Source organism: Malurus melanocephalus, unplaced genomic scaffold, assembly GCF_030028575.1.
Source record: "Malurus melanocephalus ecotype Western Australia unplaced genomic scaffold, MMel_1.1 scaffold_16, whole genome shotgun sequence".
NCBI lineage: Eukaryota > Metazoa > Chordata > Aves > Passeriformes > Maluridae > Malurus > Malurus melanocephalus.
The window spans coordinates 4193104-4221031 of record NW_026623248.1 but is presented as its reverse complement, the minus strand read 5'-3'; the positions used below and the strand labels follow the sequence as shown (position 1 = coordinate 4221031).

The window sequence follows — 27928 nt, the reverse complement described above, 5'->3', positions numbered from 1 at the left end:
ACTGGAAAAATTATGCTGATTCTAAGCAAATGTTACGGTTTCTAGATTAATACGTTGTCTACTCTTTTCTCTATCAGATAATATTTAAACAGATTCTTTTATTAAATCGTTTCATAACAGAACTTTCCCTATTAGAATTCTTGTAGCAACTCTATGAATGTTACATTATTGGAGAGGGAGGAAGAAGCTGTTTGCACATATGCAAAGCAGTGGTCTTCTTTCCTTTGTCAATTGTAGTGGWTGTTGCAAAACAGTTTGACAGCAGCTAGTCATGCTATTATGACAGACTGATGAGAACATTTGACTCAAGTTGCTGCCAATTAAATCCCTACATGCTGACTATAACCTACAAGAATTAAGGTATTTTCTTATATCCATTCTAAGTATCAGAAGGTGAAATAACCAACTCTAGTCTAAACTAAAGTTTTGAATTAAAGAAAAAAAGTATTCTTTTCTGACTCAACAGAATAAAGTTACAAGATTATTTTGGAGTGGTTTACTAAGAAACTGGTTTTTTTAAAGCAGGTTTGACCTGTACTACCTCTTTCATTAAATTATCTGCTTTTACCCATTAAAAAGTCTTCACTGTAGTCAAATGAGTCATGTATCCATTCAAATTACTTTCCTTCTTATTCATACACTTTGGATTTTGATGCATTTGGATTTTGCTCAGTAAAAGAGAAACAAGAGATGTGAACAGAGAATTAGSTCACTTCCCAATATCCCTGTTTGTAGGGAAGATAAATCATCCATGTATTCAAAGGAATGTATAAATGCAATTTCACTCATACTATTCAATTGCACTTCAATAAAATAACAAAACGCATCTGAGAAATGTTTGAATCTTCTGTGCATCACAGTGGCTGCATATGGTACATGAGAACAATGATACTGAAACATTACAAAGCACAGCATAGGCTAGACAAGATAGCTTACACTTGAATTTAATGGGRCAGTAGTCATAATGGGTGACAAATTAAATCACAGTTTACTGAAGTTATCCATTCTGAAAGAAGTAGTGCCACAATGAGTCTCTGAGTTGAAGTTACCTGTTTGAGATGATACAGCATGCTCCACTGGCTGATTCGAAAAATGGTAGAAAAAGGCTAAAGCCACTTTGTACTGTCAAACATATACCAATGGCAAAAATTAATTACTTTTATACATAAGTAGCCTGTTAACTGTCAAATGGTACAGTGCTTCATTCATAGCGAGACCAAGATTGAGGCAGTGAAAAGTTCCAGATCCAGAATTTTACTCCTGTAAGCTCATTCACCTAAATGAGGACTGTTAATATTGAGACCAGGAACTCTAWCAGTATAATACTAGAAAAATATATTTAAATTACTTCACAATAATGAATTGAGTGAGAATGCTAATCAAACAGGCTARGATTTCCTGTCTTAAGGATTAATAATATTGCATCACTAACGATGATTTTGYATTCAAAATTATTTCATGCCAGCACAAAATCTTTCAAGGGGGAGAAATGTTACAAGTATCCATTTTATTGTCTTATCCATACTCTGTAGGCTGTGCATATAAAGATATCTGTCAATCAATTTGTAGGAACTGTTGAAGCAATCCTGTGCCACCTCTGCTACTTGTTCCACTTCCCCTTGATGAGTGACCATTAGTAATTAATTACAGCCTATTGTCACAAATTGCTTTTCCCTGTKCTCTGATCTTTTAACATGAGCTTTTGGTTTGACATGGATTAAGCAGTTCAAATGCCACCCTACAGGAATCCTAGAAAGGCAAAGCATGGGCACTCAGTGCAGACTATCACACCACTGGAAACCCAGGGATTACACAGATCATTGTGGATCCACCATCTGATACCACTTGTCCTTTCTCTGTTCAATGAGAGAACTCCTTGTTCCTAAGTCAGTTCTACAGCTTGCATCAAGCAGGAACTCTGCCAGGGCAGGTCATCTAACTGGCACAGAAGCTCTCCTAAGGTCATACAATGGCTGGGAAAGGATTTAGGAACACTTATCACGGTCCCATTGTCGTTAGCCCTCTTACACACCATTAGGAGGGAACTATCGCCCCTCAAATCTAGCCATGTGGCCAGATRTTACATAATTGAATAAGAAAATGAATATGGATACCTGATGATTCAGGGCAGCTAGGCAGAAGAAGTCATGGGAGTAGCTGCTATACAAATCTTACAGTTTCAAGTATTAAGATGAATCCTGAAAATTTCCATTTTCGTAATGATAAGAAGTCTGTTCCTCCATATCTTCTGTTACTTGCTGTTGCTTCCTCCATTCCCTTCTCTGTACTTCAATATTTTGACTGGTAGCACCATACGTTTTCTTTGGACTTACAAAAGTTTCATTGTTCATCTCTGTTTCTTCAGCCAGTTCATCCTGATCAATTATGCCACATTTCTCTTCATTGAGGTTTTCAGGGTCAGCCCATTCCTGCTTCTCCCCAGAAGCAAAGATAGCGTAGAATATCACGCCACTGTAATGCACCAGGGCTGCGATCAGAAAGACGTTCTGCCACTCTTCACGGGTCTGAAAGAATGGTGCAGGTCTCAATAAGTTTCCAGTAACAGGAAATATTACTGTCTGATTTAGACCATGAATTAGCATATATGGAGGAATGACAGTGATCGCTGTCTGATTCCTGATGCTGAAGACAGAACAATTTATGCAAATTATTGCAAAGATTTTTTAATTTTTATAACTACAGCAAATATAATAAAACTTGTGTTTCTTTGCTATTTTTTTCTCTCACAGTGAAGTTTCTCTCTTTCATGTGAAATATTAATGGAGTTGGAAATACAGGGATTTCTCTAACTGCATAAATATGTTTGTGGATCAGTGATGGCTTAGGAACCCTTCCATGGGGGTATGAACTCATTGCAGAGGAATTTTCCAAGTCCTATAGGCATTGGACAGTTGTATGGAGATGTTGCAGAGACTCAGGTTGAGGGGGTAGAAAATAATATCTCCCTACACAGGTAAYTAGTTTATAATAGTTTAGAATCAGGCCACAAGAGTATTAAAAAAGTGCATGTTTAAGACAAACAGAACACAGCTTCAGAGACCAGTGACAAAATGRAATCCCCAGGAATCTTTGAAATGTCTTAACTTTTGTTGCATTACCAACACTTTTCCTAGAAAAGAGGGAGACATGTTACCTTATGTTTTGTCATCGCACCGACAATGAGTGGGCACACCATTCCCGACAGAGTCCCAACGCCATTGGAGATCCCCATCAGAATGCTGGCATAACGTGGGGCTATGTCCAAGTGATTCACATTGAATCCTTCAAAAAATGGGAGATAACAGTCAGCTATACAGCACTGCAACACCAGGCCAGCAGGGTTTTCTACAGCCATTCTGGCTGAAGGGGCCTGAACGGGTAGGAACACTCTATTACATATCTCAGAAAGGATGGTAGGGTTATCTTGGTGATAAATATCATAGAATAATAGAATATCCTGAGTTTGAAGGCACCCATCAGGATCATTGAGTGCAGCTCCTGGTCTTGCACAGGGCACGCCAAGAATCACACCCAGTGTCTGAGAGCCTTGTCCAAATACTTCTTGAACTCTGTCAGGCTTGGTGCTGTGACCGCTTCCTTGGGGAGCCTGTTCCAGTGCCCAACCATCTTCTGGGTGAAAAACCTTTTCATAATATCCAACTTAAATCTGCCCAGACATAACAAAACACTCCATACCTATTATTTTTCAAACCCCCTTCCTTGCCCCCACCTTTGGAGATTATATGGAAAATAAAGCTTGATTCGGCTTCATTTAAAGTTTAAAGTGCCTGTACTTGTTATTTTCTCATACGGAAACAGTGCACTTGGCAAATATTTTTATTTAAGGAATCAATATCTCATATTAGTCAAATGTCTGCTATCTCTTTACCTAGGTTGTAACGGTTTTTAATTCATGTTTTTCAGTGTTTAGTAGTAGGTTTTTTGATTTTTTTAAAAAAAAAAAAAACAAACAAAATATAAACCAGTGGGAAAAATCATTACCTTTACTGTAGTGTGTCTTTTGAGTACATATTTTATTRAGAAATAAAAACAATACTAAATATAAGGTTAGATAATGGTCACTCCTTAAGTAATGAAAATTAGTCATATGAAGTATAGTTGATCACAAAAAAATGACAATGAATCCCAAGTGCCTAGTTTTAAATAAAGTAAGAAGTAGACAACTGGGAAAATCCTGCAATAAAAATTGATTGATAGAAATGGCCAGTTATGCAAGGACCTCATAACTGAACAGCAAAACCACTTCCCATCTGCAGAATCCTGAAACAACTGAGGATCAGCAGTTAAATTTGCTGGTAAATTTTGTTTAATAGATCCATGTTCTTGGCAGTCTTCTTGGAAGATGTTTACGTTCAATCTTCATAACAAAAGGGGATYTTTTTCAGTAATGCTGGCACTGATGGTGCTACAAAACAGCCTGAGACTACAAAACATGAGTGAGACCCATGAAAGGGTTAGAAATATCTTCTAGAGAAGGGCTGGTTTTAAGTTGCAACAGAGGGTGGGCTGACACAGAAAGCAGAAACAAGGTGCTAGGGCTGGGGGCAGGATTGCAACTGATAGTCCTTGTGCAACTATTCACTGCAGAATAATTCTCTCTTTCCCTCACAATCTGTCTCTATTTTCAGGGTTACAGTTAAATAGGATGATAAGGTGACTGACAGTGTAAAGGTATATTAGAAAATAACAGCAGAAAGCTGATGTAAACTGGAATCAATAAAGAGCAGGTTCTTTCAAAGCTTCACGTCCTGTGTGCAACATGTGTCATAGATGCTGAAGTCAATTATTTCTGATATGCGAAGAAATGGGGAGCAATCCATAAGTAGCCACATCAAGAGTAAACATAATAACAGAAATTATGACAGAATGAACAGTGAGGATAATACATCATTTTCATCACAGCAAAAGCAAGAATAAGATTAATTCTTACCAGAAATTGCAAAGCCACTGAAGCCTACTGCTAACACCAGAAAGGAAATAGCCACACCTTTTGTATGAGAATAACCAACCACCAAAAGCAAGGTTGCTTCCATCCCAAAGCCTTCAGACAAAGCAYATGAGAATGAATTACATTTAAATTTCTATTGGTCATGAAAATACTAATAAGCACTATCCAGAATAGCAGCTTAAAATGTGAGATAATTCTTTCCTATCTTTTAGACATTCTTAAACATACTTGAGAGCTTGGTGCATTTTCAAAAATATTAGTATATTTTATTGAGAATATATTCTTTCCCCTCATTCATTACTGTGTAAATGACAAACAATTGGTGAAGTCAATTCATTGAGTAATAGAGGAAAATAATGACAAAGTGACTGTTCAAAAGGCAGAAAAAATCACAAATTCAGAAACATTATAGGTAAAGGAGAAAAACACTTGCCTTTTATTTCTCATAGTTACAGTGATGCAAGATATTCTTGTTAAATAGAATGAAAGAGCATTTTACATACAAATGTGCTACCAACACAACAGCCCTGAGCATTACAGGGAACTTCCAGTTTCTGCCATTACTGCAAATTAACATTTTCTAATGTACAACATTACAATCCCTCTGTTTTGTTTTGTTTTAATGACACTATTAATATGCCCTGAAAATACAATGAATTTGATCATCCTTTCTGAAGATGCATAGCCAAGTTGTGTGGTATCACTGATTGCAGGCATCTCTATTTCTAGAAGCCCATGCCATCTATAGATAATACAACAAGCCAGCAACTGGCAGCAGAACACTACCTCACAGGCTAACTGGCTTGAAATCTTTAATTCAGTCTCAACCCTACACATCACAGATTTTTCAGTTCAGTGACTGAACTGGAAACGAACTATTTTGTGCTGTGTTAAAATGATATTGCCCATCCTTCACTTCCTACCCCCGCAAATGAACCTTCCAGCCTAAACTTGTCAGTGGGTCCTGCTGGAAATAGCAAATGGGAATATGGCCAGTTATTGCAAGACTGCATCCGGTGGGAAAGAGTCTCTTCCAGCACCATGATACAGGGTTAAGTTTGTCTGTATGGGTTTGCAGGATGAGGCCTATTTGATCATTCTTTTCTATTGCCCTTTCAATTAACCATGCTTCTTGCCTCCTCCCTTTTTAAAAGCATGCTCATATGAGTAAGGATTTATGTCATGAGGCGTCAGCTCTGCTTCAGAGTAACCATTGAATGCAATCTTGAGTTAATGCAATCTTGAGTAAATTGTCTGTTGTTACAATTAAATATGGACTACACTATGATACTTGCATCAACTGCAGCACACAGTCATATTTTCATTTTGAAATGTCATATTTTCAGAATCCAACAATACCTCCACAGTTCATGACCTTCCTTACGGTGGTAGTRGTTAAGATCTTCCTGCTCCGTAAGAAGTCAGCTAATTGCCCTCCAATGGGCACAATGATTGTCATGACCATRTGAGGAACTGCTGACAAAAGGCCAACCTGCAATTAGACAAATGAGAGCTTACTGTCATTTTCCCTTCACGATTTAGGGGCAAGATAACAGGAACCATAACATTTCTTCACCTCTTTTCCCCTACATCAGACACTTTATCTGATTAGAGCAGATGTTCAAAAGTGGGTGATRGAAGAAACATCTCTTTATGGCCCCAGGAGGAGAAAYCAGAGCACAAGTGARAATCTCAGCTTMGAAATGCCMTGCAATATCCCTAGCACTCATGGAGTTGCACTGGACAGTTTATATTAAATTCTATTGTAGACAACACAAAGCCCTGTCTGATGTGTYCTGATATTGAAGTGCAGAAGTCTTGGTTTTCAACTGCTTTTATATATTTTTGTTATTTATGTTCTCAAGGAGTTCCTGAATAACAAATCTACCCCTGTAACCTGCCACTGTGTAAAAGGAAGGAAGCACCTGCACATTGCATGTGGACTGAAGACCATACAGCATAAAATGTGGCATCATGATATAATTCTACAAATGTTTAACCACCCCTTCARTGAAGAAATTCTTCCTGWTGTTCAACCTGAACCTYCCYTGRTGCATCTCCTAGGGTGAGGTCTGAAGGTCACTGCTTCACCTCAGAYATTTACCTTGCTTATTGCAAATCCAAAGACTTCTTCGAAGTAAGCAGGCTGACTTATAAGGAGCAAATAGAAGGTCCAGCTTCTGCAGAAGTTTGCCACAATGATTGCATAAACTGGCATTGAAGTGAAAAATCTCTTCCAAGGAGTGCTAAATTTCTAGGGGAAAAAATACCCACAAAATTGGGTGGACAGAGGCAAAATAAAGAGATGGTATCTATTATCAAGCCTATCTGATACATTGCAAGCATCTTGCATCACAGATGCAAAAAAAAAAACAGCTAGAGAAATTTTCTTAGAAAAATTAGTATTTTTAAGATGAATACTGCACTACTATTACCCTACTTACTGAAATTACACGAGGCCTTCTGGAATCCTGCTATTGGGATAACAGGATCAGCAAAAGAATCAAAGAAAAGTAGCGAAAACCTTGCACCATTCCCCGCATTCTGGCATGATGCAGTTTGAGATAGTCTATTGAAAGGAGCATTAAAAAAAGGGTTGTCTAAGCTAAGAGACATGCAGTAGTGCAGCAACAAGCAGCTCTTTTCTTCACCCTAATTAATTTAATTCAGAAAAAAAAAGGCCTGTGGTACAGAATTTAATTTCTCTAACTTGCTTTGGCATTTTCAATTAGTATGTATGCTCCAATGTTCCATACAGCAGGAAGCATACTTTGGGGATCTGTTGATTTATAATAGAAATCCAGTCAGAAGCTGGAATTTGTAGTTWTGGCAATACACATTGACATTCTCCCTTTTTTTTTTGAAAAACATGTTAACTGTGTTCTACAGGCCACCGTATGCATGTGGTTGTGCATGCACCCATGAAGGCTGCACTAGTTTCCTCTGCAGTAAAACCACCATACTGCAGGGAAAATCCACGACCTGGAACAATGTGTGTATGTGTGTCTCCAGCCAAGACCTGAGTGACTTTAGCCAAACTTCAGAAGCATGCCCAAAAGTATTTTACACTCTTAGCAAGGTTATTACCCAAAGAGGAAAGAACTCGAGTTACACATTTGTTCCAGCATGTTCAAAACCAAAAGCTAAGAATGAACAGCTCATCAAGAATCACCTTTTTTTTCCACTACTGGCAAAAAAGTTACCTAAGAGAATGCAGAGAAGTTGATGGGAAAATAGGGTTTAACTCAAATCTTACAGGATCTTCTCAGAGAGAGGCTGAGAAGTCTTAAAGCACCTGAGCCATGTGAGAGTGAGTAGAGCAGCTTCTTATTCAGCCAACAGTACCCTTCCAGTCACATGCTTATCTCATTGTGAGCTAAGTGCTCACAAATGACARCAAGAAAAGTCTTTTTACTCACACTTGCATTATGTAGGCTGGCTCCTTCTCCTATACTTGTTTCTATATATATCCTTTCTTCACTGGTTATTGTTGGATGAGYAGCAGGGCTCTCATAGGCATGAAGCAGCCAGAACACGTACCAAACAATCCCAAACATTCCTGCAGAGGCAAAGCAACTTTGTTTTAAAWGCCAATAAACTACACTTCAGTATCTGCAAGCCTTGAATTTTGTTTCAAGTGCCAGTTGAACCAAATCTGCATAGAAGTTATTCCCAGGGAAGTAACGAAATGGGGCAATCAACTCTGTGTGTATTGTAAGCCTGCTTGCAAAGCATTTGAGGATTTTTATTACATTTTTATTACATGTTATGCATGGAGAAAAGAAAAGGCAGGAGGAAAGCTCTCTGTAGAACTGGGGGAAGGAAAAAAGCAGACAGGTCGTAATGTGGCCACAGTCTGCATGGACAGACCTCACTATAAGAAGGCAATGGCAAATCTTGTGGTCTGTCAGGACCAGGAAAAGCCCATCTGGGCTGCTGTTGTGCAAGTCTGGGCTGGAGCCACCTCTGCCACACACTGTGAGGGAAAGAATGAGGCGCCATGGATCAGCCACAAGACCATACCCATGTAGTGGGACCWCTTTGTTAAGAGGGCACTGCTTTACTAAAGATGGGCAGCATGGGGAAGATTTCTCGGGACAGAAGCTTTCAGGTCCATTTGGCTCCCCATTGGCAGCATTCACTGTAGCATTTGCTGTCAGTGTGCACCGTGGGGCAGGCCCCACGTGAGTGTTTGTGCTGCAGAGGAACCTTTGTAACTGCATCCAGTTTTGTCACTGGGTGACCATTGGCTGCAGCCTGTTCATTACAATTTTACAGCCTTTTGTAAAACGTGATTATGAAATGAAAACTCTCAGAATCTGCAATAATAAATTGGAGTAGAGAATAAATTGTAGTACCCATCTGCAATCTCTTAATTCATCAAAACAACTTTGATCCATACTTGTTAGACAGGTTTAAGTAAAACTGACATTACCAGTCTGGTGGCAGAGGTCCTTCATGTTAGGCAACTCACCATAAATATAAAAGACAGATGACCATCCTATATACTGTACCAGCACACCTGCCAGGGGCATGGCGACCACCGCACCTGCGTAAGACCCTGAAGAGAAACAGATTGGTAACATGTCAGCTACACACTTCACATGATAGGTGTGCCCAGATTTCAGAGCAGATGACYCAGGCAGTTGCTCATGTGAGCAGAACTGGAGGGGTGTGTTTGGCTGGTTTTTTTATGAACATGGAGACAGAAGCTCCAAAGTTTTTATTGGGGTGATGAAACACTGACCCCTCATGGGTCACCAGTCTCATTTTGCAGAGTTGTGCCCTGTAGGTAAACAGGATTTGCAAATCCAAGACTGATCACAAACCACCACAGAGGCATAAGCTATATGTGTGCACTTGARTGGGAAATCCCACCTAGCCCTGTGGTGTATGAGGTGAGTTTTGGAGAAGCTAGTGATTCAAGTTTCACAAGCCTTCATGATATTGAGGAATCCTGATGACTGCAGATACATGGGGAGGCTCTTGTCATGGCTCTAGACCCATGACCACACAAGCACTGGTAGCAGAGACAGTGTTCAAACCAATCCCAAGTCTGTGTAACCATGTTCAATTCATATCAACAGCATAAACAAACAGCTGGAATAAATAGGCAAATGTTGACAGGGGGGTAAAAAGGGCTTAAAATATGGTCTGTGCCAAGGTTTCTTATTGGGAAATACATAATACTGGTGAAATATATTTCTAAATGTCTCGTGGAAAGAGATGAGTATTTAAGTGCMATCTAGACATTAGGTTTCAGTGCAACACAGTCCCAGTGGTTTTATATGTGAAGAGTGTTGCTCTGAGTTATTCTAGGAAATTGGATATTTGTGGTTTTGAGAGTAGTGCATGTTTTGTACATAAACATTTGTTAATGCTCTACTCATTAGCAAATCCTTCTCTGCAATGGTTCACACTGATCCTTTTCCCTCACCCCCATGTAATTATTTTTTTCCTACAGCAATAGAAAAGCCCCAGGCCAGAATTTAGATAGAAGAACCAGGAAACTGCTTAACCTGGGTTTTCTTATTTTTTCCATTGTTCCTATGCAGCTTTCAAATRCAAGGATCAGTGATCTGTAGCCACTAAAATTGGTGTCAAGCCRAAGGATGGATCTTTCTCTAGAGATCCCATGTTAGGAATTTCAACGAGAGAACACTGAGGGTGGAGAGTCTTTTCTTTTGGTCTATTCTTCTGCAGGAAGTGTAAACACCTAAATAATCACTAAAACCTGAAGCCATATGTTGTAAAAATAAAATTTGTATAATATATAAACATGGGKTTTTTCCACTTGCTTCAGTCCTCCTTTTATCCTTTATCTTGTCTTTTAGTGCTGTATTTTTCCTAGTCTTACAACTCCATTGCGAATGGACAGATTTTTTTTTCCTGTGACTTTTACATTTTCTATTGAACATTTCCTCCTACAGACATTCGTCTTCAGCTGTCAGCATTGGAAAGGGACCCAGAGAAGAGAGCAAAGTGTATGTCTGATCATAACTCAAAACAGAACGAAGCAGAACAGCTACTGACAAGAAGTTACATCACCTCCACTGCTGCATATTGAGCAGCCAGCCTAACGGACTGAAGTCCTTTTAAGATAATTTTTAAGTGTGTGCTTGTTTAGGAACATCCATTGAGTGTTAATAATAAATGGAATCCCTAAGGATGAAGCAAATAAATACAATATAATTTCTCTCATATGAACCTGTAAACCATTTTTGTTTATTATGAGAGCCATTCTGAGTGTTGTCTTGATGAAAAGATAACATATTAAACAGAAAAGGGCTCACAAGTTCCTAGGCTTAGAGTACAAGCTTAGAGTACAAGCTAATTGTAGCAAATGGCAGAGGGTTTGCATGTTTCCTTTAAATAATGRAAGTAATGAAATAAATCTAATAGGAATATAAACCATAAAATATAAACCATACAAGCCCATCAACTTACCACAGAATGATGTGGTAGCCAACCTGCTTCTCTCCAGCGGCGGAGCCCACTTACTCCACATCCCATGGCAGGCTGGATAGGTGACGCCCTGGCAGACATTTCACACATCACATGATTTGCTTTCACTGCATTCCACTTGAAGTTGTTGCTGACACTGTCTATGCTGTCTAGCTGTTTGTCACCATGGAATGATGTAGGAAGGGTTAGGTAAGTCTGCAACAGCTCGATTGTTTGAGTATGAAAATGTCAAACCAATCAGGATTATTTATTACCTSAATAGTAATATGTTCTGAGGTAAAAATGCTGTTTAGTATAAGCACAGATGGCACAATAAAACTAAAATAGCTCAAATTGCAGCATCAGAAACTTAGATTTTTCTTTACTTTTAAGTAAACTTAGAAATATAAATCAGCATGATTAAAAAATTATCATCCAAACGTAAGTATCAAGTAAAACCGTATATTGATCAGAAACCCTGATCAAAAGAGATTTTATAGCTTTTAGAAACAGGTCTCAAAATCAAACTACGTTGAAAGGACAAAAATGGTGTGTGCTCCTACCTCCACCAGACCTTGAAGAATCCTAACAAACATCACACAGCCATAATGCACTCTTGCTGCAGAAGGTATGATCATGTTCAGTGTAGATGTTAGAAAGATAGCTGCCCCAAATACCCTATGGAGAAAAGTAACATGAAAGGGAGTAAAATTATCGGTTTTTCAGAAGTGATGCTGTTTTCATATTCCACATCAAAGTATTTATAAACTAATTTTAAAATATTTTATTATAATTATTTTTTTTTTTAAATAAGTATTTCAATTGTTTGCATTTCAGTCTCTGAAAACTTATTCACAGGAAATATATGTGACTTCRTTTTTGTGTCTGGTCTTATTATTTACAGTAGGATAAATGGTTGTGTTACAGCACAAAAAATTCTACAGTCAGTGATCAACACTGTTTTATCTAAATTCTCTTCACCTATTGACAAAAGCAACAGCCCATGCCTAGGCAGCTCATTATCTGAGTGACAAGAAAGCACTGAACAGATGAGCACAAAAGTAAAGAAGCTGACTAGGCTGGCAGAGAGAAGTGACAAAGGAAGTGATTTGTATAGAAAACAGTCTGAAAATATGAACTAGAACACAAAGCCCACAGTCATATCTTGACATTTAGGAGGCTGCTTTCAAAGCCTAGTAAACATTTAACTGAGAAACAAGTATTATTTATCTCTCTATTGTAATGCCTGAAGAAAAGACTTTTGCATTTTGCTTTCTTACCACTAATAGAAATATCAGGTCTGCTATCATAACACTATTGACTCAGGGAACTACAGCAAATCATGTGAATTAATGAGCATGTGAAAGAAGAAACTGTTACAAAGGGAACCTGTTTAATTATCCAAACAGCTGTCTCTGAAGACTGAGYTTCCAATCTCTGCTACTTCTTTTAATGCCTACTCTTAATATGTATAGGTTGTTAACGCATCATTTACATTGAGTTAGAACCAGTCACTCTTCTATAACAATTTAAAGAGTTGAGTATCATTTCCACAAAGRGCCAGTATCTTTTTATCAGTTCACTGTCATTTATCCCAAAGAAGTTGATCTCCACCTTGACTAGAAATATTCCAGTTTTTTTCAATTCATTCACAATATTCTTCTGTCCTTCCTCCCAYGATCCCTGGGCAGCTGCCACTTTGGAATCGAAATAGACTTCTTTACCTACAGGCTCCTCTGCCCAGAAGGGTGCTCTTATTGAAAACTGATATCAAGAGGTGCCTCATGTTCCATATATCCACCAAACAATGCTGAAATCACACTTAGATTCATGTTTGAGAATAAGCARCAAGTTAAAGGGATGGTGTCACTAAATGGCTCATGACCTTTTTGGTGGAATGCAGATCTACATCAATTTGGAAGAATGTATAGGGCAAATCACATAGTGTTAGAGGGTTTTGGTGCAAAACCATAAAATACTCAGTATTTCCAGTCATTCTGGGATCCTTTTGAATCCCACATTGTTACAGATAATTATGTGCATTAGAGAAATGCACGGAATGGCTCGTCTATACATATATATTCAAGGTTGTGATTAAGCACAGTTTAAACAGGCAGCAAAAGAGTCTTTGCCTAAATCTGTAAAGTGRGTAATAGGATAGAATTTAATTTCCAGAGTGCAGCTGGGATGAAACAAAGCTTTTCTCTTTCTAGGGGTGGTGGGTTCATTGGCCACAGAGCTCCTGGTTTCCTGCCCTGTGTCTTAGCAAACAACCACTCTGAAACTGAAACTTGGCACCTCTGGTGAACCTACCTAAGCCGAAATYGGTTGGGTAAACAAGGAATAAAGGAAAACCAGGGACTTAATGAATCCTATTTCTGCAAATAGAAATACTCTTTGAGGTCAGCTTTTGAGCTATTTTTGTTCCTTAGCAAATTCTACTACTAAATGCAGTTATGATAGTCAAATGCATAGTGTGATGTTGTAGTACAGTGTTAGACTGAGTTGCACTTTGAGCTACCTCTCTCATGGAGAGACATGTAGATTTTTCTGTGCTTGTGCATGGCATGTGCTTAAAAAAGCAGTCTACTGACAGAATTCATCAAGTTACAATATAAACATGGTTGRTTTTACTGTTTGCAAGTAAATTAAGGAAACAAAAGCCAAACTAATAATATGCTGAATTATTCAGCCGACAGTGTGCGCATCTGTGTTTTGGAGCCCGTCTGCTACAAAAGCTGGTGGCAAGACTAGAAAGGCTGGAGAAGTGATTAAGCTTAGCTAATTTGTTTGGCTTATTTGGCAGATGGAAAAATATTCTGCCCAGGCACTGTGATGTGAGAGASAAATGAATAATTGAGGATGTTAACWGTGTTGAAGAAGAGGTGCAAACTGAAGTCTGAGTAAYTTTGGTTATGGACAGAGGGAAGTTGGGACTGAGCAGTATGGGCAGTTCTATGGGATGACTGTTCTGGAGTAATTTCCCCAAGGGCATATGAGTGAGAAGAACATCCAGGCAGCCTTGTAACCCCTATAACTCTTTACAGAATGCAGAAAGCAAAGTACTTTGATTTGGGGCAAAGTACACTATGTAACTGATCTTAAAGACCTTTTCCAATTCTGTCAGTATTTGCAGATAAGTCACATTTGTTCGCAGAGAATGAAGTTAGTACCAACCTTCTTTTTTTTTTTTTAATGTGATGATCTCAAATGCCCTCAATGTGCACATCTCATAAGCTCATTCACAACTAGCTCTCTTCAGACTAAATCTGTCTCTCTTGAGATCATGTTCAAAGTTCTGAAGACCTTTCGAAGTAAAGCCCAAAATCAAAGTTAACATTCAAAAAACTAACTACTTTCCTTATTCATATTTTCAAAAGCAGCTGAATTTAAAAAACATAATAAAAACTGGCTGACAAACACATTGATCATAAAAGAAATCTGTACAGATTCTGAGAGATCACCAAGCAGAAATCAGGAGGCTCCATTAGAAGTTCTATGCAATCTTAATGGCAGTCAGTACTGTATCCAGACAGGGCAAGGATATTTGTGTGTGCAAGGATGTATTTTTGACTTCAGAATATAAATTACTCTGTGATTCCTTCATGCCCAGCTTCAGTCCACAGGAAATTTTAAAGAAGAAAGGTCAAACTCTGCTGGAAAACTACTGTTTAGTGTCAAGTCGAGCTAAAAAGCACTAAGACAACTTCTTAATGTCAAAAGCTTCAACCACTGTTGGAAGCATTAGGTGTCATTTTCCTAACCCTTTCCAGAAAACATTATTGTTTAGAGAAGAAATGTGTAAATATTTGAGATGAATGAGTGAAATTGAAAGAATCAGCGAGAGAGCCATAACGGAAATCTTGTCCCATTTTTTATTACAGACATAAATACTACATGTTCAGATTCAGATTTGCATTCCTGAAACATATTAATTCACTGTTTTAGTAATTGACATTTACACAGTGTAAAACAATTTCCAGGCTCTAAAGCCTAATTCTTTTGCTTATTGTCTTCTTACCTGTTAGCAGCCAATTTGTTTGCGATGAACCCTCCTGGAATTTGTGTCACAATGTAACCCCAGAAAAAAGAGCCATGAATGAGTCCCACTGTCTCTGGATCCCAGTTGAATTGGGCTGWCTGTAAAGGAAATGGGACAAATGCTGTAAGATGAAGCATACTGATTGTAAGGTAATTAAGAAGTCACACAGAAATCACTCCATGCTCCAAACCAGGCCTCTTTACACTGGCTGCTCAGGGTTGCTGAGTTTGAAAGCCCCAGTTAAGGCAAAAGGATGTTCAATTCCATTGTGAGATTATGGCTTTTGCCCTTAGCTGTCAGTCAAGTGCAGCCACAAAGTAGCCAATGTTGGACCTTCAACTTGGTCACTTGCCACTGCTTCCCCCTGRGCTCCTTAATCTTGAAACCTTTGTTTTCAAGACTGCTCACAGTTATAAGAAGGACCTGCTGCCTTTCAATGGCATCCTATTTCCCCAAGATTAGCAAGGTTGCTTCAGATTTGTTCATGRTTCTCCCCGTCAGGGCCAAACTCTGACCATCTACTGTCATGATTAAATGGCATGGGAGAAGAAAAGAGCTGGGGGTGAGGAGAATATCTGAAGACAAGGCAATCTGAAAATAAAACTAGGACACAGTAGCCAGCGACTAGTTTATCTTTTATTAGAAGGGATGCCAGTTGTAGGGCTGGATTTGGATACAGGAGGCCAACTATAGGCTGGTCACAGCTGGTTCCTAGTCAAAAATGCCTGCAGTCAAGAGAAATGCATTTACCATATACCTCATCTTTGAATWCTAAGTATTTAAGTCTTCTTGAGGYTCCTCCTGARCAAGGACTTTTCTATTTTCTGAAGACATTTTGACACACCTTATTCAGAAAACGGATAGCCAAAGCCCCATGCAAATCACAGAGGGAAAAAAGCACAGATAGGGAGATCCAAGGTGCCCTTTCTGCCCTCCATTCTGGGCCTGAATCAGTATAAATACACTATTGCAAGGACAGGGCCCACTTTTTCTCCATGAGCCCTTAGCTCTGAAGAACTCTTTTGGAGCAATAAGAAGTCATAATGTTGTGCTTTATAATTGTTTTCATGCTAATCACATGTCAGGAAAAGGTGGCTAAGCATTCTGTGAGGAAGCAGCACAGACGTRTTTTAAATTCAGAATTAAAACTGCCACTAAAATGCCACAGAGAATTGACAATACAGTGATAAGGCTTAATATCTCTTTTATATATATATATATATTCTGCATGTAAAAATAAGAACAGTTTTTCCCACTACATAGATTTTTTTTTCTCACAAAGGAGCAAATTAAAAAACAGCTCATTGCGTGACCTGCAGGGAGATGGCATTAATTAGCCAGACATGCTTACAGAGGATTAAAGGGTTTTCCTCCCCATTAAGATGCATTTTGATGTGTTCCACTTTCCTGTGCTGAAACAYTTCTGTTTAAACATCTAGTTTTTTACTAGTGATTTCCAGCTGAGTTTCAAGATATCGTTAATTTCTGAAGGCAGAAAACCCATGAGATATGGAAATATTTTCTCATTCAGGAGGTGCTCATGCCCAAGCACTATGAGTTTAGATTGGGAAGGAATTTATTCCCATTTCCTRAAACCTCCTCTTCTGACTTTCCCAGCCTATGCAGGCACCTACTATCTCCTGCTTAAGTGCAGAACCTGGAATTTCCACCAGGACCACAGGGAACAGGGATTAGACTGAATAAATACAAATTCAGGAAGAAGTCTAAGCATGGCTCCTGTGAGAATAAGTCATGGAGACTGGCATACTTTTAACTTTGGAAATTTACAATAGACATTTTCTGYACTCTTCTTTACCCAAAGTTAAAATATCTAGGAGAAAAGCTGATGAATAATTGCATAGCATTTAATTCAARAGTCAAGATTCCTGTGAATTTGTTAGGACAAAAACATCAAAAAGACATCCAAAACTAAGTCAACAATTACAGAAAATGTAGAGATTCAAGTTCATAAAGTCCRTAAAGGGACACTCAACATCACAGCCAAATACCAAGGCAGGGCAGGCAACATTAAGGTATGACTTGAACCTGCTTGGGTGCATTGATAAAGCTGTGTAGAATCTGCTGTGGATCACATCCATCTACTGCAAATTCAWAAGTAGCTTGGTACCTAGCTCTTAATATATCCAGACAGCAATCCACATTGTCAAAAACCTGATGCCTTACTGCCAGTGACTGCTTTAAGATCCAGAAAACTATCCACTGACATGAAGAGTGGCTGCAGTGCTACATAAAATAATTAATAATTCCTTCTGCAGTAGCATCAGAACACTTTTCCCCAAAAGATAGCGAATAGCAAAAGCTTCTGCCACCACAGCAAAATCTGTCTACAACTGACAGATCAGGGACCTGGTAGACATGCAAAGTAATTCAGTTCTCATTTCAGGTACTTACGTCCTCTCTATGACACTGCAAATTCTCAGATCTTACAGATTTGTAATGTGACTTCATCACATAAATAGGAATTAAGTGCCTCCACATCTATATGCATCAAGGCTCATGTGTAYCCCTCCTTCAGTTTTTTAATTTATGCATACACAGGACTTTGCTATGTGGCACGTTGGTGATTTTGCAATGGGATCTGCTCAGAAGAGTGAAAGGAAGATGTTTTCTCACCTGCAGCTCTGGCTTCCCATCAATATAGACAGTGTTATTGTTGACCATTTCCACAATGGCAACGCCCAGGTTGCACCTGATGCCAAAGGAGATGCAGAAGCCCAGGCCGCTCATGATGGCGATGATGTAGCGCTTGGGCAGGCCACAGCAGTAGCACTCACACATTGCTGGCCGGCGGCTGCTCGCCAGCACAGGCTGCCCCTCTGCTGTCAGCTCCATGGCATCCTCCTCCACGTTGGTGCCATCAATCTTCCTACACCGATGAAGARAGAAAGGTTAGCAGAGACTGCTCTTTCCAGAGTGACCTCTGAAGTTCGCACATCTGAGCCATCTAGCCAGACACCTAGCTGCAAAAATGTTCACAGGCTATTTATGAGCATAACTATGACACCTAACTGGAGGYCTGTCATGATAGATTCCACTGATTCTTAGGAAAATATACATATGATTAAATTAACCATAATTTMTAACTAGAGCTACTAAGCAGAGCTCCCAGTAGGTTTCAAGAAAAGGGCAAATACAACACAAAGCATGATATCACTCTGCCCCAAACTCTGGAATTTGTTTTCTCATGTGAGACAAAAATCAGGGCTGTACGGCAGAGAAGAGAAGTCTCTAGCATCAGAGCCCCATTAAAGATGTAAAAGTGACAGGTCCAGACTTTCTCTGCCTTTCGAAGGCATTCGAAGGCATTCGAAGTCAGGTATTCCCTCTTCTCTGAAATATCCTGTCACTACGAGGACTGATTTTGCTTCAAAGTGCACCCCTGCAACTCCTATTGCAGAACATGTTGAATTTTGTGTAAAATACTTACTATGAAATGAGATTTGAAGGCAGGCAGAGAATTTCTGGGCAGCTGATTCATCACCCCTCAGCAATGGAAGCTCAATGGGCTTTGCCTCGGATCAAATTTGGTGTGGCAACTGCAGTGGAGTTGGGARGAACTGGGAGGGAAGGTGTCAGGCATGGGGGTGCTCCCACTTACTCAGAATAGAAGCAAATGGCACCRAGCCATATCAGCCTGTGAGAGGYTGYCCATCAGCTACAACTAACACARGGGTGCAGCTTCTCAGGCTTTGCAWATCCAGCCTTTCCTTTTGCTRCAAGCAATCTAGCTGAGAGATTCATATTAAACAAAATGGCACTTCCATGCAATCTAGAATTGCATAATAGTGCAATTAAAAAAATAATTTAGTCTCCCAATCTGATTAGGGCTGTTAACATCATGCTGCAGGACCAGGTAAAGTCTCTGGTAGAAAACATGAGGTAAGAAAGAACTAGACACACCCACCAGACCAGAGCTAGGTAATTCCTTTCCTAACATTGTCTTTCCATGCATTTTTTTWAWATGCAGAGTATGTTTTTTCTGACATTCTGAAACATGTAAGGGCATGGGTAACTGTGAATACATGACTAGTCCACTGAGCATTACYCATGAGCTCAAGGTTATGCATTTACTAAGGGAGGCCCCAATCAGTAGCCTTTCAATTTCAGCATCACAATGAAGCTCAGGGTCCAGCTCCTTTTGTGTCTGCCATGGAGTTACATGGAGTACTGTGAAAATATGAACAGCTAATTAATCTGAAGGAAGTCCAGCTTGCCATGTAAGATGATGAAATTATTTAATTCCCTCTTTTCTGATAAGGAATAACTTATTTCCTTTTTTCACACATCTGGCTGAGTGTATTTGAAATCTAATGTACTTTGGTTTTCCACATGAAAATCAAYTGTAAAGAAATGTTGACAGAGCATACAAGGATGGGCTACATCTGACTGATCTACACAGTAGCTGGTTGGGTTTTTTGGGACAGTGTTGGTTTAATCACAGCTTTCTCCAGTTGTTGTAAGCCTAATGTACTACCCATAATTTAGTAGCTAGTACTCAACACTAAATTTCACAGATATAGGGGGTAAGTATGGCTTCTTGTGCACTTAAATATATCTTGCCAATATAAAGTTCTACTGAAAATCTCATCACTTTTAGGCTTCAGAGCTAACGGGTGCATCATTTACTATATTATTCCTTTTTACATCACAATATAAGTCCATTATTTCAGCCATAGTCTTAGCAAAAATAAAATAAGCATGCTACAGTCCATCAGCTGACATTTTCAAGAAACACTAGAATCACAGTGGTTTTGGGCCAGAAGGGAACTCTTGGAATTATTTCATTTAATTCCTTTCTCAAAACAGTGTCCACTGCAAAGTTAGCTTCTTAGCTCATTGTCAGTCAGACTGGGGCAAAGATTTTGCATTAAAGCAAGTAACACAGAAAATGCATCTTACTGCAGTGTTATTGGGGGTGATTGAGATCTTACAATTCCCCTGCAGGGAACAGAATTGTTAGTGAAATGGGAGTACTAATTCAGTCAGGCACTTTAAAAAGAAGAAACCATACATTCCATGCTCTATGTCTTAATAGAAGTGGGTGTAAACACAATGAAATACCAAAAATRAATACCTCAGGAATTAAAAAAAAACTATTGAATAATTATTTTTAGAACTGTTGTCAYCTCCAAAGTGTTATTAACAAGCCAACAGAAATAATTTAATTGTTTTATTCTAATTAAATCTAAGATAYTGATGGAATCAAATCAATTAACAATTTTTCAATTTTTTTTAYCTTTACCAGGCTCTATTTATAAGAGAGATGTTAGACTTTAGTGGTTGCATTGTTTTGGGCAGCTGAAAAAGGTTAGACACTTCATGCAAAGCCAAAACATCTGGACATTTTAAGCTGGCTGTCAATTYAGATAGGCATGAAAACATTCTTCTGTTCCAAATTCACTGCTAGAAGTGGTGACCTAGGACTAGAACTACAGACCAATATTGTCTCTGCAGAGAAATTAATTATTCTGCTACTGTATTTGACTAATCAAAAGAAGCAAGTTGAGGACTGATCCATRATCCCAAATCCACATTGTATACTTCATACCCCCAAAGATCAATATTAATGCCTCTATACCAGGTTTGCCTTGGAGAAAACTATTTTTCAAAAGCGCTCCAAAACGGCAGATATTAGAGCGGTGCAGGCATTCACAGAGCCAGTGTCTGCACTGGCTTTTTGGTATTATTTTATTAAACAGGTGTATAACAAAGATATTGCAACTGCATAAAATTATGGGAAATTTAACTTCCAATTGATCCATATATTTCGATAGTGTCACTGAAAATTTTCTCTAGTTGTACACCAGTGATTTMGAAGAAAACTGCTCCAGGGCCAGTGTTCTCCTCTAATTATCTGTCTCATGCAGGAGATGCAGGGGTGCATTTTCCCGCACAGGAAATGTTCAGTCCTTAGATCTGTTTTTCCTTTTCCCAGCAAACATACAATACTTGGCAAGTAAAAAAAGCTACATTGAAGGTATCTGCATCCAGATTCTGTGCCCAAATGTCATAATAACTKTATGCAAAATTTCTCTTTTTTATTGAATACCTGCTCTGGCATACACAGAATTTTGAAAGAATGAAAGAAATTTTAAAAATTCCTACCAAGAATAAATAAAATTGCTATAGCACATATGCATTCAGCATTCTGTATTTAAGGGGATTTTAGCAGAGGAGTTAGTTCTTTCTTTAAATGATAAATTAGGTGTACTAGAATTTAATTTCATTTGATTAAAAACTCATCGATTCTACAGTAACAGGCAAATGTTAATATTTGTCATGTGTTAAAACACATTCTAGAATGGATTTCACCAGGTTGCAGTCTTGTACCTCACACCTATAAATCCAACAATTACAATGATCCCTGCATAACGTCAGAAACCTATACACTGATTATCCAAAAATATTGTTAATCCAAAAGCAGATACAATCTTTTGAGATCTAATTAACCCTTCAAGGATTTGCCCAGGTGATAATGTTCCTTAGTAAATCCGTATTTKATGCACTGGTACCAAATCCCAGTACAGACATGCAAACTCTTTTTAAGTTACTCAGGGCGGGGGACCTCTCCTGCTGTTTTCTGCATGGTGTTTGCATGAAACCCACAGCAAGTCTCAGACACCAAGGGGCTGCATTTCGCAGGTGTTGCACTCCCAGGCTGTAGAGCAGTTTCTCCTCAGCACAGGGATGTTTGCCGTGGGGTGCTGCAGCGCAGTGCAGCGCTGCRCTTGCACTAACATGGAACAAGTGCACAACTCGCAAATCAGCTGGATTCTGTGTTCACAGCACTGTACGGTCTGGGAGGCACTAAACTCTCTCTACTTGTGTGGAAAGGGAAATTCTGAAAGGACTAACATGACAACGCAGCACAGTCAGAAGAGCCCTGTGCAATGCAAGCGTCTATTGCCCAGCTTCAAGGTGCAATTTTCAGTAATTTAAGCTAATTCACCAAGGGACATCTGCAGCAGTCAGAACTACACCTATCAGGGYACAGATTTCAAACAGAAGCCATGTGGCACGGCTCATGTGTCTTTTCACATTGAAAGTGACATTTTTGAGCTGTAAACCCACTTAGTCACTTCGTCAGTAAGTCCACAGTTGCTGTGATCTGCTCCAAGACTCCTGAAATGCTTAGAGCTGGCAGAGCCTAATATCTTACTGCTTCTTAGAAGTCTTTGACTTCTTCTTTGACTGCACTAAGTTCACACAARGACCAAAGTATTTGTGTCTGTCAAGAAAATCTGCATGAAAAAACTTTCTTTTCTGGGAAATATAAGAATTACAGAGGCTCAACTCTCATCTTCATTCACTAAAGCCTTAAGTCCTCTAATTTTTTTCCTGCCCCATTGTATATAATTAATCAAGAAAAAAAGAATTAAAAATATTTTCTACAAAGCATTAATTTTTTTAACATCTTCTAAGATCTTTCAAATGAAACAGCTGCCAGTAATCTAAAGAAAGAATGGCTCTAGAGCCACCCAGTTCAGTCCCCCCTGACTCCTTTCCAGGGTCCAGACACCATAAAATCACCTCCTGTGAGCAGACCTTTATTTTGCAGCACCCACCAAATAAGCACACCTGTGAGGAGGTGGAAAGTTGCTTTATACTGCTTGTGCTTTAGCACTTGAGCTGTACTGTGGACAATTGCTATGGAGAAGCAGCTCTTGTTGGGTCTGCTCTGCTGTTTGCAAGAGACTGGAAATGGAGCAGGAAGGCATGGACCAGTCATATTTACCAAAAYTAAAAAGTATTTTTCTACCCACTGTGCCAGTTTTGACCTCACATCAACCCACCACAGTCAGTGAAATCACATTTGGGGGTCTAATCAAGGATGTGCATTATTATAAATCATCATCGATCAAATGCTAGAAGAGAAACCAAATTCTTTGCTCATTTACAMCACATTAAAGCCAATGGGATTGCAYGAAGAGCAAAGTCGAGGTTGCAGCTGGTATATAAGTACATGTACCATCATGTAAAAACACAAGTGTATGCTCTCATTTGTAGACTAAGCTGCAGAGAATGAAGTTTAAATTAAAAAATATGCATGTTTCATTAATTTATGGAAACTTTCAAATATGACTGTGCATGTCCTACAAGACTGCTCAAATTGCAGCAATTCTTACTTAGATCTGAATGTGGACATGGTAAAAAAGACTTTTATAGATTATTTCCTCTGCTGATTGGTACATCTAAGGAAGGCACAGGGATACCTATGTCTTAAACAGAAAATAATTAAGTTCAGCAAATTTTCTTGCATCTCAAGTGATGTTTGGGTCAATTTGATTCAGAAGCAGTGTTGCTGATGTTGGTTGCCTGTACTATCACCTGTGTAGGAACCAGCATGACATCTTTGATRCACGGTTTCAAGAGGAGAGCAATCTGGATAAACTGAAGTGAACCGGTATGTTGACACATCAYATATCACTAGATACAAACCTTATGTGTATTTGATCAAACTAGCAARCAGAGCCCACAGCAAAGAGAATTTATCACTGAATAAATTACTTCACTCAATGTTCTAAAATATAAWCAGATTCCCTGGAATTACTATAGAGTACTGTAAAAGTCAAAAAAGCAAAACGTCAGACTTGTCCATAACATTGTAAATTAATAAAAGTTAAGTAGGARCTGTGTAGAATACCGATACTCTGTTCACATGATACAGAAATAGAGTAACTGCAATCTACCAGTGCTTATTATGAATCTCTTAAAAATGTATATGCTATAGTATAACAAAYAGACATTCTTATAGGTTTTCCTGGGATCAAAGGCATGTTTAGATGTGCCAAGAACTATTTCTTGACTCAAAATAGCAATCCCAATAGAAGGCAAACTGGTGGATTTAAAGCAAATGGAAGTCAGTCACTAGAAACACCTTCAGTTAAAATGTTGGCCTGAYCCACACAAAGATTTAAAACACTTAATATTAAGCATGGAAGAAATGCCAGTAACCACTCTGGCTCTCATCTATTGATTACACAAATAAGTGTTGTCAGCAGCCCCTACTAACAGAAATAACCTTGTATTTAAATGAGAAATATCTTTCCATTTATAAAACTGGTCATGTCTTACATCAGATTTTCATTTAGCTAAAAATAAAAATCTTCATYTCTTGGTTCATAAAACTGTCAAGTTAAGATGAAAGCCTTTAATCTTTTTTTCTGCTTTTGCTAGCAAACAGCTGCTTCTCTTTTTTCTCTCTCTAATTTCCTAGTCTGAGTAAACACACACATACCCATCTCTAATACACTTTCTCTTACTGATTAGGAACAAGTTTTAAAAAAACCCAAACCTGTAATTTACGACATTAAGTCTGATTTCAAGAGCATCATCACTTTGGACTGTTAATTCCCATTAAATTATTGCTTTTTCTCATGCAAGCTAAACCACAGAATTATTCTTATTTAATTATTTAAAAGTTTTTTAATTAAACACTTTTTCAAACTCTTTTTAATATTAGAATACTTTATATTTATTTTCACCCTTTTTTGTTAAATATAAATATTCTATGAACSATAGTCATTTGCTGTTGTAACTGCTTCTTTTACATCATCTGTCTCACAGCAACATGTCTCACTCCCTGAACTCAGATATTACTTTTGCAACTCTATATTCTGTTTTATATTTATATATTTTTTCTATATTGCATTTCTCTTAAATTGCATCAATGGACCCATCTGGGAATTTTTTTTTGGGTTTTACCTTCTCAGATTCCCCAGCGTGTCACTAATGGTGTTCTTCACCTCTTCCTTTCCTGGGTTAAAAAATTTTTCTTTCAGTGARCTGAGCCCTTTGAAAGGCATTTTKTCTTTCTTCTTCAGTCAATCCCTTATGTTAACAAGCATTCACTTCTGCTGTCATATTTCCCAATGCCAGAGTTGGGAGCCTCCACCAGTCCCCTCGGTGACCTCTGCAATAACAACCAGTTGCTCAAGAAAGGAGYRGCTAAAAWATAATTWAAAAAAAAAAAAAAAATYAGMTCTTCCAAAGGCAGAAGGAGATCTGGAGCAAAGCCCCTCAGACGCACTCAGGGACTCGGCACGGCACTTGGAGCAGCTCTGCCGTGCTTGGTTGGTGCCTGTGCTGGGGCAGCTGCTCCGGGGGCCGCAGCTGACGAGATGGAGGTGCTCCTGGGGGCCCGTCCCTGGGCAGGATGTACTGCCTGCTCCACAGGCAAACCTCAGGCTGGCTCGCTGGGGCTCATCCTCAGTGTGTCCCTCCCTCCCTCTCCCTCCCTCCTTCCCTCCCTCCCTCCCTGCCTCTTTCACACGAGATCCTGTGCAAGGTGGTGCTATAGTAACAGACACAATACCTGTCCCCAAGCCACTCCAGTTCGCTAATAAGACCTCATCTATGGCAAGGGCCAGAAGTTTATTAAATATTTATGAGTCCTTTCTGCAGGGAGGGAATTATTGCAAGCTACAGTTCTCCTTCACTATTTACCCCCTGCCTGGGGAAGGCCCTACCATGATGCCCTTKTTGGTCTGAACCCAAAACTGCCTTCCCCAGTCAGGTCATTTATTATTGATGTTGCTGGGCCCTTGGGCACACAGACATAGAGGTACATTGGTGCAATGCTGTTTGAATAAGCAATGGCAGACCAGCCATAAATTAAATCCATTGCATTCTTGAAACACAAAGCATCTCAAAGAGGTGAACCAGTCCGACTCAATGTGACTTCATGACAACAACCCGCTTTTCCCATCATACTTCATACATCATAAGGCAGAAAGTACTTAATGAAAACTCTTGTGGAAATGCAGCCCAACACTCCACTCATCATGCCTACACATTGGCAGGAATCAAAGGAAGAATTTCTGCAGTTGGCAAGGCCTCAGATATTGGATTTGGGTTACAGACAACAAGCAATAAAACTCCAAACAACAACAATAACAATAACAACAACAACAAACAAACAAACTCCCTCAAAAGAAAAAAAAAAACCAAAAAACCAAGAAATCCCATCTTTTTCATATACTCCCTCCACAGTCAGACCCTCTCTTTAGGTGAGGGGAAAGGAAGAAAACTTGTAGACTGTTGGAAAAATTGAGAGCTTTGTGTTTGGCACATTACCTTACTCCTACAAGGACAGTTAAATTAAGAACCTGTCAGCTCCTCAGCAGGCCAACAGCMGGATGAGAATAGATTACCCTTGGAAGTCATCAGCTGAGAGTTTCCATATGGAGGGCAGGAAGGTGCAAAACCATCAACCACAGCTCCTGTTCTACCACAACCTACATGGTGTCCCTGAGCCAGACCAGACACAGGCACTGGCACCCCAGCATGGTTCAAGCCATGCAACATCCAGTCTCTGGCAGCAGCCTGCCATAATACCCTTGCAATGACCTTTCCAGTGCCAGTATCCCTGGGGCTGCAGGCTTCACACTCTCTCAGGCCTAGGCCTACGCCTCAGGGCAGCTTTGTCGCTGGGGCTGAGGTGCCCMCCSCTATGGGGGATACAGATCAGAAGGGTGCGGGAGCACCAGTGGTGGGGCCCTGCTGTGATCGTCTTGGAAGGCGCTTTCCAGCACCAGTGTTCCTGGAGCTCAAGGTTCTTTAAATCTTTCAAACCTAGCCCTAGGCATAAYCCTRACCTTAGCCCTAGTTAATTACCCAAACCCAAAAGCTGGGTCAGAAGGATGGAGGAGCAGTAATATGGGCCTGGCCATGATAGTCTCTGCAGGCCCTTTGTAGCCCCTGTGTGCCTGGAGCTCGAGGCACTTTAGATCTCTGAACCCTAACCCTAGGCAGAACCCTAACCCTAGCCCTAGTTWATTTCCCGACCCCACTGCCTGGCTCAGCCATGTCACAAAGCTGTGGGAGCAGCCATCTTGGGGCCTTGCCGCGATGGCCTCCGCAGGCCCTTTGCTGCACCAGTGTGCCTGGAGCTCCAGGCTCTTTAGATCTCTCAACCCTAGCCCTAAGTGTAACCCTAACCCTAACCCCAGCGCCAAACCCAACCCCACAGGTTTTCCAGCACAGAGAGATGTAGGAGCAGCAACGTTGGGGCCCTGCCGGGATGGCCTGCGCAGGCCTTTTGCAGCCCCAGTGTCCCCGGAGCCCRAGGCTCTTTGGCTCTCCCAATCCTAACCCAAGGCACTGCCGGCAGATTGGCACTGGACCGTGGCTCTGGTCTCTCCCTCCTGCCCTACACAGTCCTTGTCCTTCCAGGCTCAGGGGCCACACTTTCCCTCCAACTTCTGTTCAGAACTTGGTCTAGCCAGACTCTATACGAGAGAGAGGAGAAAAAAAGAAAGTGTGAATGTGATTCCTCCAGAGGAGTGAACAAGATTTGAGTTCTTTTCACTTTCAGACCCCTCATTTGCATGTTTGGACTGAGTGAGTATGCTTGAGTGGGATGTAAATCTGGCCCAAAGCAGTGTTAGGACTATCCATCCACCCCTCCTTTCCTCTCCTGGCTCCTTGCATATGCCCTCAGTCTCTGGGTT

General features: G+C 39.7%; 1 protein-coding gene across 1 annotated transcript; it reads right to left on the bottom strand.

Moving 5' to 3' along the window:
* Positions 1-533: 533 nt before the first annotated feature.
* On the bottom strand, positions 534-25399 carry SLC17A8 (solute carrier family 17 member 8). The gene is made up of 11 exons (XM_057385345.1): positions 25182-25399; positions 18090-18342; positions 15435-15553; positions 11977-12091; positions 11417-11504; positions 9444-9530; positions 8389-8528; positions 7074-7223; positions 6329-6461; positions 3155-3282; positions 534-2525 (listed from the first exon to the last, which is right to left on the bottom strand). Exons 1-11 carry the CDS (start codon positions 25280-25282, stop codon positions 2187-2189), a joined length of 1653 nt encoding a protein of 550 aa, XP_057241328.1. The 5' UTR covers positions 25283-25399; the 3' UTR covers positions 534-2186.
* Positions 25400-27928: the final 2529 nt, after the last annotated feature.